The sequence below is a fragment of the Mytilus californianus genome, unplaced genomic scaffold (genome assembly GCF_021869535.1).
Source record: "Mytilus californianus isolate M0D057914Y unplaced genomic scaffold, xbMytCali1.0.p SCAF_8, whole genome shotgun sequence".
NCBI lineage: Eukaryota > Metazoa > Mollusca > Bivalvia > Mytilida > Mytilidae > Mytilus > Mytilus californianus.
The window spans coordinates 1,710,106-1,722,222 of NW_026262734.1; the positions used below are offsets into that span (position 1 = coordinate 1,710,106).

Consider the following 12,117-nt stretch of genomic DNA (forward strand, 5'->3'; position numbering starts at 1 on the left):
GATCTCTGAAATGTTTTACATGGTACAAGTTTTTCTCATTGTTGGAGATTGTACGGTGACAGTAACACCTGTAACTGCTTAAACCCGTTTCTTATGCACTTTAGTTCGATAAACTCACTGAATATCATACCACATCTCCTTATTTTTATATGCATTACAATTTACATGTGCATGTAATTATAAATATATATATATCAGAACAAAATTCATTGCGTCACTTTTATTTATGCATCCTTTGGCACAATACAAGTTCTAAAATTACACAACATAGTACAACTAAATGTTATTTCAGATGAAAGTTTTGTTTCAGTTCCATTCATAGGATTTATTAGAATTTTGTATGTTTTGCCAAGTCCAATAATTCGCTCTATGTGCACATGTTAATTGGAGACTTTTCTATCCCGTATAAGAGTTTTGGAACTAATTATGTTTCTTTTTTTGAAAAAAGTTAGCAAACAAATCTTGCACATTTAAACCTTTGTCTGCCATCACACTGTCACCTGGATCACATAATTGAACTATTCTACATCTTTCAACTATTTCATAGTCACTGGTAGAACCAACATATGCATTAGAGACATCGTTGACTAAACCACCAGGTGTCGAACATACAAGTATTTTCAGTGTTTCTGTTTTTATATGATGAAAAGGTTGCCTGAGCTCTAGGAGCTTTAGGTTTTATCACGGGATATTCTGTGCTGTCAATAATAATCCAAGTCGTAGGAAACTTTAATTTGAAGTTGGATGGTGAAAAATACCTGACTAAACCACTAGATGGCCAAGTGTTAGCCTCACACCACTGTTTAGACATAAAAACAATCCATGTATACACAATATTCTTAACACTAGATTCAATCTAGAATCTAGAAAGTTCAAAGTTGGTTGTATAATGCCTCAATTTCATCAAAGTCATAAAAAAACTGATTTTCAACTGACACCCTATCAATTTGAAAATATATGTATCTCAAACAATGTGCTGCTGGACCAAGTGTGGTCAAAACAAATAAAAATTTAGTATACAACTCTAAACCGGTATAAAAATGCATGGCTGTGTCACATGTCTTCATTTCAAAATTCTCTGCTGAAAACATAGGCATTGATGGTGTTTGCATAATTCCATCTGTGAAGCTCAACATTTGCTCGGCAGTTGGTGGTGGACAGTCATAAATCCTTTCTGCAGTATGAATGACTTCTTCAGGAAAACCAACTTTACAATCAAAACTTTCCTCTAGATTTCTACTACAATATTCATCAAGTTTGATTCTTTTGTTTTCACAGGAAACTGCCCTGATTTTTTTTTTGCGGACGATTCAGTCTCTTGCTTGGTCCAGGAAAATAGGCTGGGAATTGCAGTAGACTTAAGTCTCTGAATGGTGGGTTTGCGCCCTGAAAAAGGTTATAAAACATTAGTTTTTTGATAATTAAATGAACTTCCATTAGCAATGTATAGTTTGTATTACCTGGCGAAATATTAACTAGATTTATTCATTACAATCTGGATAAAACTATGTTTGCCTAATTCAATGTATGTTATGTAAATCAAAAGGACAAACAATGAGAGACTTATGCAACAAACGTACATTGTTTATACCTAAATAACTATAATATAGATGAGAGCATGTCATTGTTTTGTTCCTGTTAACATTGTCATTGATATTTTTCAAGAAAGTCTATGAGGCATAGCTTATGCATTCCTGTCATTACTACATTAGCATAATTACTGCTAAAATAATTCTCAGTATGATATACCTCTTGTAAGAAATCATTAAAATTGTAGCAATCACCAAAAAATCTCAAACAGATCATATTGAATCGTAATCCAAAAAATTATGACGTCTTGAATGAACCACCCCCTTTTATTCTAAAACGATAATTGCGGTTGTAAACAGACTTTGGTTTATTCGCATGGCGATAACATATATAACTATATATTTCAAAAAGAAAATAGAGTTTTACCATGAATAGTTTCCTGCACGTAGTCTATTTCAGTAAAATGTGCCTTGCAAACAACAGCTGATTGAGATGGACTCCACGATTTCATCGTGTTCTCGTCCAATCTGCGTATGGGCCATGGCGTTGATCCAACTTTTCCTTCTTTTTAAGTCATTTGGAAATGCATGTCCTCCTCTTAAATGACACCCAGGTACACAACAACAAGTACTTGGCATCGTTAATTAAAAATGTAACTGAAATAGTTGCACAGTGCAGAAACCGGAAATTGAGGAACAGGATCGGCTACCACGGCGCCACCTATTCAGGAACGATAATTAGCTACTTTATAAAACTGCGAAATAACAATAACGTTAGACGGGTTCACGTGCATAAACAGAAATGCGCTTTAAATTGTATAATATAATTCATGTTCAGTCGACCTTTAATTATTATATCAACGACTGAAATGATTTATAAACATATAGATTGCAGATAACACTCGAAATTAACCCGAGCTCTTTCCACACGGAATTCAAATAATTCTAGTTTGTCAATCGGTTGACTGCTTATAATGCAAAATACAAATATATTTAAAGTTTTTAAAACTAACAAAACACAATGATCGTTTCTCTATTTCCCAATGTAAACGAAATGAAACAAAAAACATTTTATATCGCAATAAGAAGAGGAGAGAATTCAACATTTCCGGATCTACTTGGAGCCTAACGACCCCCCACGTAGATAAGATGGATATCGCGGAAGGAAGGATTAACCCGGCAACTAGAAAGGCATTAAAGCACTGCCTTTAAAAACTAAAATCATGAAAATTGAACTTGACCTTCAATAAGTCACAGGAAACAACATATCTAAATTTGAACAAATTTCTTCAAAGCGTTTTCATGTAAATCTTGGGAATGAGATGTGCCAATGGTAATACAACTGGTTCTCTTTAAAATGATCTTATCAATAAATACATTGTTGATGCGGCGGACACTTGCCTGAACAGCTTTTTCAACTTTGTTGAGGCAAGACAAAAAAGCTTCTGTCCAGTTTCCTAAAATTGCATGAAAGTTTGACAAAGCTACTGATGTTTACAACAAAATGACAACAGACTGAAGCTAAATTTGGATGCCACAGACAAGAATGATGAAAGGGAAAGGTAGGAATTCTATGTTTTGCTTCCAAGACAAAATGAAGCAGGCTTGACAAAAATTCAAACCAACAGATCTTTAAAAATTAACTAAAAGCTGAAAGATTTAAACTTATTTGAATATGCATAAAAAACCTAAAGGTAATTTCTTAGATCTTTTCCATTTTGGATCCTAACATTTGCACCCTTTTTAAATTGCATTTGCAAAGTAACAAGTTTTCAAGTTGAGTACACATTTTTTCAACCCTTTTCACATGCTTTTAGTTTCATACTATGAGTACACTTGTTCCATCTATTACCCAAGTAATCTCACATGAACTGGTGGATTGATTTTATACTGTTTTAGGTTTTTAATTAGGCTTTTTAAAATTACTGTCAAAGCTATAAATAATTTGAACTGCAAAGTATTTTCAATTTGCTTAAAAATTCATTTCAGGAAAATGTCAAACTATGCAATGGATATTTTACCCTTTTTTTACACATTCTGTTTCAGTTTTTTAGTTTCCCTACCTTTTTCATATATTCTAATTTCTTTCCTACATGTATTGTCCTCTGGATTCAAATTAAAGTGCAGTTGTGATTACCTTCGAAACTATATCAAAACACTATAAGTATCTTTATTACAGTGATAACAGAATACAATACAGACTGATTCAACAATTGTAAAATATGGAACATAATGTCACGTGTCTTCAAATATATCTTCTTCTTTCTTCACTGCTTCTTTACTAGCTTTAATCAGTGCTCTAACCCTGTGTAACATGTACTGGAATGAAAAAAATAAAATTGAAATTTTAGGTAAATTACAGGTATAACTCAAGATCAGTTTGAAAGGTTTTCAATGGGGAGAGGATTGTTATGCTCTGCCAATAATTGGCTGGTTATCTTGTGTTACATGTGTCTGTCCTACCATCATCCGTCTTGATGAAAGTTAAAACATATATTTCCTTAAATCTGCAGATTTATGAATTCATTTTTGATACACATGTAATGATGCATAATAGATTTCAAACTTTTTGCTAAATTACTCCCATTTTACAAAGAAAATGTCATGAAAATTGTACTGGAAGACTTTTTTGGCATTGCCTGCAGATCTGAATCTAATCATGATACATTAGTGTATACTGATAACTTAACGATAGAATTTGGCTTTTGTTCCTGCTGGCAGCATTTTTCTATGATTTTCATATCTGTCCAACACCGACTTCCTATTCATTGATGCATGTATTTTGAATTACAAGTATGGGTGTTCTAAGCAGTAAAATGTATGCATTCCTCTTAGCCCTTGCACCTAGTTGACCATTGTTTTCATTGAATTACAGTCCAATTTGGACTTAAAAAATTTCATGAAATTTGTATTGTCCAGACTTTTTTTGTAATACCTGTTGATCTAGTGCTGAATTTGATATATTACTGTAAACTGATGACACCCAAATCAAAGTTGCCTTTTATTCTGGTTGACAAATATATATATATATATATATATAAGACATTTTCTAGATTTAACTCTAAGGTTGTTCATACTTACATTAGAAACATTTTTAGAACTGTCAGTAGACATGGTACTGTTACTGTCTTCATCTACAGGCTGTGAGATTCTAGCAGAACTAATAAAATAAAATCATTATTGAGATAAAAACTTGTGGAAACAGCGACACTCATGTTAAAATAACAAGAAATCTTAAAATATTTTCCATTCCCTTTACAACCTTTTCTATAAGTCATATGTCACCAGATGGAATGCTTGTAAACAGTCTTACAATTAACTACAAGCACTATTTGTATATATAGTAAACTAATGACAAGCAATTCAAAAGAATTAGTTTCAGTCCATTGTAAATTTATACTGTTATATAAACTTTTTAAAAAAATACAGTATTTTATAATATTTGAGAAAGGAACATTCATAAAAAAAATATAGTGAGAAAGAAAGGAAGAGGTTTTGCAGTTCAAGTTTTTTTTTTTCTCATACCCATCACACATGCAAATGATACAAGAAATTTTATAATATTTCCAACTCCATTTACAATCATTTCTATAATAACAGTCATATGTCATCAGATGGAATGCTTGTAAATATTCATCAATACATCCATTTTACAAATAACCATAAGCCATATGGCCCATAAAAATGTGGTGGGTGGGCCAGTATAATTTTCCTGAAAAGAGGCTCATAAGCCAAATGAACTTAAAAGAAATTTTTTGAAAGACTGACTTTCAGGCTGGAAAGTCAAATAGTTTTTTAGCATAGACTACATCACTATCATGTTGCAATGCTATGTCATAACCAGAAACACTTAATAAGTATTCTTTCTGGATTTATTTTGATAGTGCTATTTGTTACTGTCTTCAAATTCACTTGTTCTTTAACTAAAGTAAATTGGGAGAGCAGAGTACTCATAAAAGTAGTTTAACCTAACATGTTTATGTGTATGTCTTAAGTCAGAAGCATTGTCAGGGAGTGGTTGTTTTTTTTTTTTATCTATTTAGAATTGTGCTGGATCATTTCAGAAACTTGTCAAAACTAAAAGATTCATATAACAGTGCAATTATCTGGTCATTACAGTAATAGGAGTCCTTTTTGATGGATTAATGTCTCCATAACATTTGTCCTACACGTTTAGATTCTTATCTATATTATATAGTATAGCATTAAAACCATGTTCATAAGTAGCCAGTTTCAATCTAAATAATAAAATCAATGTTGCATTTCAACATCAGATATTGACAACTTGAAACTACTGTAAATTCAGAAATTATTGTGTGCATTTATTACTGTGATTTTTATGATAATCTGCATACAAATATATGTATCAAATTCAGAATGCGAGTTCTTATTAATTCCATCCTCACCCAGTCACATTATTCACATAAATAAAATCCTAGCAATAATTTCTGAATTTGCAAATCTTGATAAGCTAAATAAAACATGAACTGAAGTATTTCACATTTTGTCACCCCAAAGCCTTGTTAAGAGTGAAATACGGTTTGTTCATTGCTGAATGCTGTACAACAGTGACCTGTTCAAATCCCTGCGCTTTGATCTCTGATAGATGGATGTCTCATTGGCAATAATAACCCATTTCCTTATTTTTACAATGATAAATTGGAATCATTTTCGTTAAATATAAAGCTTGAATTGCATCTCATTCAGAACAGGTATGTAGAATGGTCAAAACTTCTTCTAATACTGGAAACCACTAAAATCAATATGACAAAAAAATAATAGAATGTGTTCATGGGACAGATGCCCTGCTTGTAAATTTGCAAGAGTTAATATACTAATTCAAACCTACTGACGTTTCCTTTTCTGTGAAACTTAATACAGAAATGGCAAATTCAGCAATTTTTCCATTTATAAAGGGACATAACTGGAGAATAGTGAAAATGACGCCACAATGTATCTCACCAAATATTATCAACTTTCTAGTACTTATATGTCTGGTGAAATAGAGGTAGATAATGGTGCCGGACTAGCTGATAATCTCTCCCTTATACTATCTTATATCTAGTACTTACATGTCTGGTGAAATTGAGGTAGGTAATGGTGCCGGACTAGCTGATAACCTCTCCCTTATACTATATTATGTCTAGTACTTACATGTCTGGTGAAATTGAGGTAGGTAATGGTGCCGGACTAGCTGATAATCTCTCCCTTATACTATCTTATGTCTAGTACTTACATGTCTGGTGAAATTGAGGTAGGTAATGGTGCCGGACTAGCTGATAATCTCTCCCTTATACTATCTAATGTCTAGTACTTACATGTCTGGTGAAATAGAGGTAGATAATGGTGCCGGACTAGCTGTTAATCTCTCCCTTATACTATCTTATGTCTAGTACTTACATGTCTGGTGAAATTGAGGTAGGTAATGGTGCCGGACTAGCTGATAATCTCTCCCTTATACTATCTTATGTCTAGTACTTACATGTCTGGTGAAATTGAGGTAGGTAATGGTGCCGGACTAGCTGATAATCTCTCCCTTATACTATCTTATGTCTAGTACTTACATGTCTGGTGAAATTGAGGTAGGTAATGGTGCCGGACTAGCTGATAATCTCTCCCTTATACTATCTTATGTCTAGTACTTACATGTCTGGTGAAATTGAGGTAGGTAATGGTGCCGGACTAGCTGATAATTAGCTGTTAATCTCTCCCTTATACTATCTAATGTCTAGTACTTACATGTCTGGTGAAATTGAGGTAGGTAATGGTGCCGGACTAGCTGATAATCTCTCCCTTATACTATCTAATGCATCAGAGTCTTCATATTTTCTAGATGATTTTCTACTGGGAGATCTGAAATGATTATTTAGAAATATACAGTGCATTAACTTTTAAAATTTTTCTTCTGTACCATCTTACTTACAGTAATCTGTAATGGCTTCCCATAGTTTGTACCCATCATAATAGGCCTCCAAAACATTTACTGTTCATATTTTTCCTTTTTTTACTCATCCATAATAAAGCATTTAAAAAAGTTTATACTACCGTAATCGGGCTTGTTTAGTTAGCACTGGTGCATAGTCCGCACCCCCTTCTCCCCACGAAATTTCAGGTAAAAAAACTTTTTGTAACTGTTAGAAAAGGTCTAATGAAACTCCGGTAATTTTAAATCGTGTGTGGTCGTTTGCGGTATTTTCTTGGAAAAAACTATTTTCCATCACCAAACAGAAGCTGAAACTGCTTGTAAATGGTTCTAAAACACTTCACGCTGGTTAAAATAAGTCTAAATCACACAAAACACAATTTAGAAACTTGTGTTTGCTTAAACTGGGAGTTTGAAAAGCACGTGTAAAAGATGAAAAAACCCAGTAAGAGTCGAAATCCATACATAATAGATATCACTATAATACGACTTTGAAAGTAAAACAGTTCCCTCCTTATGTAAAACAGTGTTTAATATGTCTATCACATTAATGTTTGAAGGGTCTTAAGCTAATACAAAACATATTTGTCAATAGGAAACACCAAAACGGAACGAATAATAACCGATTAGGTTTTGTAGTTTACACATCGTAAGCTGGTTTACGGTTGTCTTTTTTTACTTTTTTTGTACGATGTCATTCAAGCAGATACCAGTTTATATTTAGCAATGCATTGAAAAGAAGTTAGAATTTTGTAATGAAGCATTTAATTTTTAGATTTATCAGTATTAATTTGATAGTGAATAAAAATAACTTATTTTAAAATATGGATTGGGTAAAATTGTTGGTTTGAAAAATGATAAGAGCGCCCTCTACAATGTCAATAACAAACATGGCGGAACGTAAACAAACCACATCACGAAATTGAAATTTTCTCTCTTATTTCTTGGTTATTGTACTCTATAGTCCGCACCCCTGCTGTCAGGGTCAATTTTGGAGAATAAAACCGCGGACTATACAAGCCTTTTAAAGGTATTTCTCCCTTTACTTTGAGTCTTCCTGAGAAGTTTTTTTTTACCCAACTGTATACATACAGTCTACTCTTGTTATGTTTGAAGTCAGTACGACCAGAGAATATTTCGAGAAACCCATAGTTCGACTCACACTTATACTGGAAGTTTGACAGACCCAGGGACACAACTCTTGCTTAGCTTGGTAAGGCTTAAATAGATCCAGATGAATATGGGAAGGGGATCGATATTCTGGTTTGAGATTAATGTATCTGTATGTAATGGTCTTTTATTAATATAATAAAATTAAATTATTATTTTTCATCTCTTATTTATTTCTTTGTATAGTTAAAAAAATTTCCTGATTTTTATATCTTAGCTTGATTTAAAGTTGACAAATTTGTTCAATCTTGTATACAAGAGATTTAATATTCTCATTTTCTTTTATTTCAATCTTTTCCTGCAAGAGAAAATACAATAAATGGGAAATGTGTCCATGGGACACAGATGATGCCCCCGCTTGCATATCATATAAAGTTATAAAGGGACATAACTGAAGAACAGTAAAAGTGAATCTACCCAAATTTGTACTTGATCGGAGTTTTGTGGTAATAAGTATAGTGTATAAGTTTCATAATATTTGGTTGAGGCAAACTTAAGTTAGTGAACGGAAATGAAAAATTCAGCAGTTTTTCCATTTGTAAAGGGGCAAACTCTAGAACAGTAAAAGTGACACCACCAAAATTCAAACTTGATCTGTATTTTGTGGTAATAAGCATTGTGTATAAGTTTCATAATATTTGGTTGAGGCAAACTAAAGTTAGAGAACGGAAACCAACTTTGGGACGTACGGACGGACAAGGGTAAAACTTAATGCCCCCTCCGCTACGGCGGATTAGTTTTGAGTTGATCATAGGTCTTAATTCCTACTTTATGCACAACCAAGCTCGTTAACGTATGATTACTGTTAATTGTTTTTAAAACGTTTTTAATAATTTTTCATTAACAATAACAATGTATCACTAACTATTTATCATGGTGATCAAAGATCATCTTATGTAAACACTTGTGGAAACAGAATGTCATAAATCAACACAATGGTCAGTGACTGGAAATATTTATTACGTTCCTATTGATGTAAACACAAAACGGTTGACGTGAGAGTCTTATTAGTTGTCAGATGAACTCTTCAATCCATTTGAATCCTTGATGTCATGTTTTTACATATATGTATTAGTTTGTTATAAATAATGCAATTTGAATACTTTTGGTAACCTTGAGACTGTAAATTTGGTTAGAGTCAACTGAAATGTTGACTCATCAGGAGTAGAAATACATATATATTATTAAAGTTTGGAACCATGGGAAAACTTCGACTCATCCGAAATTTTGAGACACGAGAGTTAACTGTACTGGTAAAACACCCGAATTGAGTCTTGATCAAACATTGAGATCTTATCTTAGAACCTTATTCAAATACAACATAACATATTATGAATATAGTATCTCCACAAAAGAGGTGTGGTTTGTCAATCAGCTATATTTACATAGTGCAACCTACATTCAAACATATCTTTTTAGGCTTCTCATATATTTACATATACATGTTTGCTGTCTGCCATATTTGTTTTCATTTATTGTTTTGTCATGAATCAGGCTATTGTGTATTTTTCTTTGAAATGTTTCACATTGTGTCCTGTCAGTGCCTTTAACAGCTTACTATACAGTACAGGTTAACTGTACAGTATGGCATTAATATTAAGTGTGGGTTTTGCTTATTGAGATTTACATCATCACCCTTAGGTCTCTGATGAATATATAGTTGTCTCCATGGCAATTATATCATATATTATCTTTTTTTTATTTAAATTACAAAGAAACATCCCTTCTAGCTTGTAATGTCTATTTAAAGATTATTTTGGATTCAAGTAAATTCAAACATATTTTTTGTTCAATCCCATACATTCCAACATAAAAATGTATCACTTAAAACTTTCCATACAACACTTCATGTATCATACCTGGATTTTGTCCTTGAACTTTTCTTTGACTTCTTTGACTTCTTTGATGTTTTAGTTGGTGGATCTATAATTATTACAGCTGATGGTGACCTTGACCTTTTACGACTAGGTGACCTTGACTTTTGATATGGACTAGACTGTCTGGAAGTTTTATATCTACTTGGTGACCTAGATTCTGACCTAAAAAAAAAAAAAAGATCAGTAACAAGAAGTATAATTTAAGTTAAACAACAAGTTCATTTTACTGAGATAATGAAATTACCTACCAAATCTTAGGCTATATAGTAAAATAGCAATTGACAGGTGTCAATACAAGTCTTCTGGTTTTTTTTCAAACGAAATCTATAAAAATACACATCAGCAATGTAATTAAAATGTGAAAAATATGGTAACCAGGCTAGGTGAGAAATCATATTCAAATATTTACAATAGGTGTTCACACAAATGCTTATCTTTTATTGGCTGAATGACAAATCATTTGATTCCAACAACTTACAATTATAGAATTATAAGCTCTGCCAACCTAATTAATCAACACTTTTTTTACACATTGTTCTTGTACTTCATTCAAAACGTTATGTTTTATAAAAAATCACAAATTTTAATAATATGAAATAGTAGCGGACATTATATATTTTGTAATTATATAGGTTTGATTGTAGATAACTACCTTCGTATACTAGGGAAGGCACTTGGTGGTGGTGGTGCTGGAGATTTTCGTTTCCTAGGTGACCGTGACCTTGAACGTGGTTTGGATCGCTTTGGTGACCTTGATCTTGACCTTGAGTATTTGGACTTTTTCGTTCTCTTTGGCTCGTTGTCTTCTCTTGGTTCCTCAGATGGAGCAGGTGTATGTGATCTGCTACTACTTGGTGTTCCTCCGTCTGTAAATAGATAAACATAAGATAAGATCGTCAGATGGAGCAGGTGTATGTGACCTACTACTACTTGGTGTTCCTCCGTCTGTAAATAGATAAACACCATCATTTCTATATCAATGATGTAAGGACATTGAGCTCGCTTTCAGTTAGTGCATGTGCATTTTGATACAGAATGTTCTAGATAAAACTAAGGAGACAGGATTGTAAAAGAAAGAACTAGCTTGTCAAAAGAATCGTGTCAGTGGTTGTCCTTAGTTGTATATTTTACTGTATTTTTGTGTTCTCTAGGGTGTTCAGTGTTCACGGCAGAGCTTTGTTTGTCTCTGTTTAATTAATTAACATCGTTTCCAGATTCTGCAGGATTCAGAGACATTTATCTATTGTGATGATTGTATAATGATCTCTAGATGTCGTTTGTGTATTTCAGTTGCTTTCATTTACCGCATAATTTCTTTTTTCAAAACATAAAATATATCTGTAATTGTTAAATTTTTCTGACATTTTTTAAAAATTTTACGATGAAGAAAAATAAATCTTTTTACAGTGTCAAACTTTACTTTCAAAAAGATTATAGCCCGTCTCCAGGTGCGGGATTTTCTCACTATGTTGAAAACCCATTGGTGTCCTTCAGCTGTTTTTCTGCTCTTTGGTCAGGTTGTTGTTTCTTTGAGACATTCCCCGTTTCCATTCTCAATTATATAATTTTTTTTAATAACACAAATGCATGAATGTAAGAATTGTCATATATAACATAG

General features: G+C 32.7%; 1 protein-coding gene and 1 long non-coding RNA gene across 21 annotated transcripts in view; both read right to left on the reverse strand.

Annotated features, from left to right (window-relative positions):
* Nucleotides 1-205: 205 nt before the first annotated feature.
* On the reverse strand, nt 206-2,742 carry LOC127711807 (uncharacterized). Its single transcript, XR_007986889.1, has 2 exons — nt 1,957-2,742; nt 206-1,386 (listed from the first exon to the last, which is right to left on the reverse strand). It is a non-coding gene; the product is annotated as an uncharacterized LOC127711807 (long non-coding RNA).
* A 941-nt stretch (nt 2,743-3,683) lies between these two features.
* Nucleotides 3,684-12,117, reverse strand: part of LOC127711801 (splicing factor, suppressor of white-apricot homolog) — a 36,145-nt gene continuing 27,711 nt past the window's right edge. For 19 of the 20 annotated variants that reach the window (XM_052217957.1, XM_052217958.1, XM_052217949.1 and 16 more), the window contains 5 exons: nt 11,152-11,365; nt 10,482-10,661; nt 7,269-7,382; nt 4,611-4,689; nt 3,684-3,848 (listed from right to left, as the gene is read on the reverse strand). In XM_052217957.1, the coding sequence (XP_052073917.1) occupies nt 3,765-3,848; nt 4,611-4,689; nt 7,269-7,382; nt 10,482-10,661; nt 11,152-11,365 (671 nt within the window). In that variant the 3' untranslated portion in view covers nt 3,684-3,764. Of the gene's footprint in view, nt 3,849-4,610; nt 4,690-7,268; nt 7,383-10,481; nt 10,662-11,151; nt 11,366-11,419; nt 11,445-12,117 lie in introns of all 20 variants that reach the window. The other variant, XM_052217938.1, reaches the window with a different exon arrangement.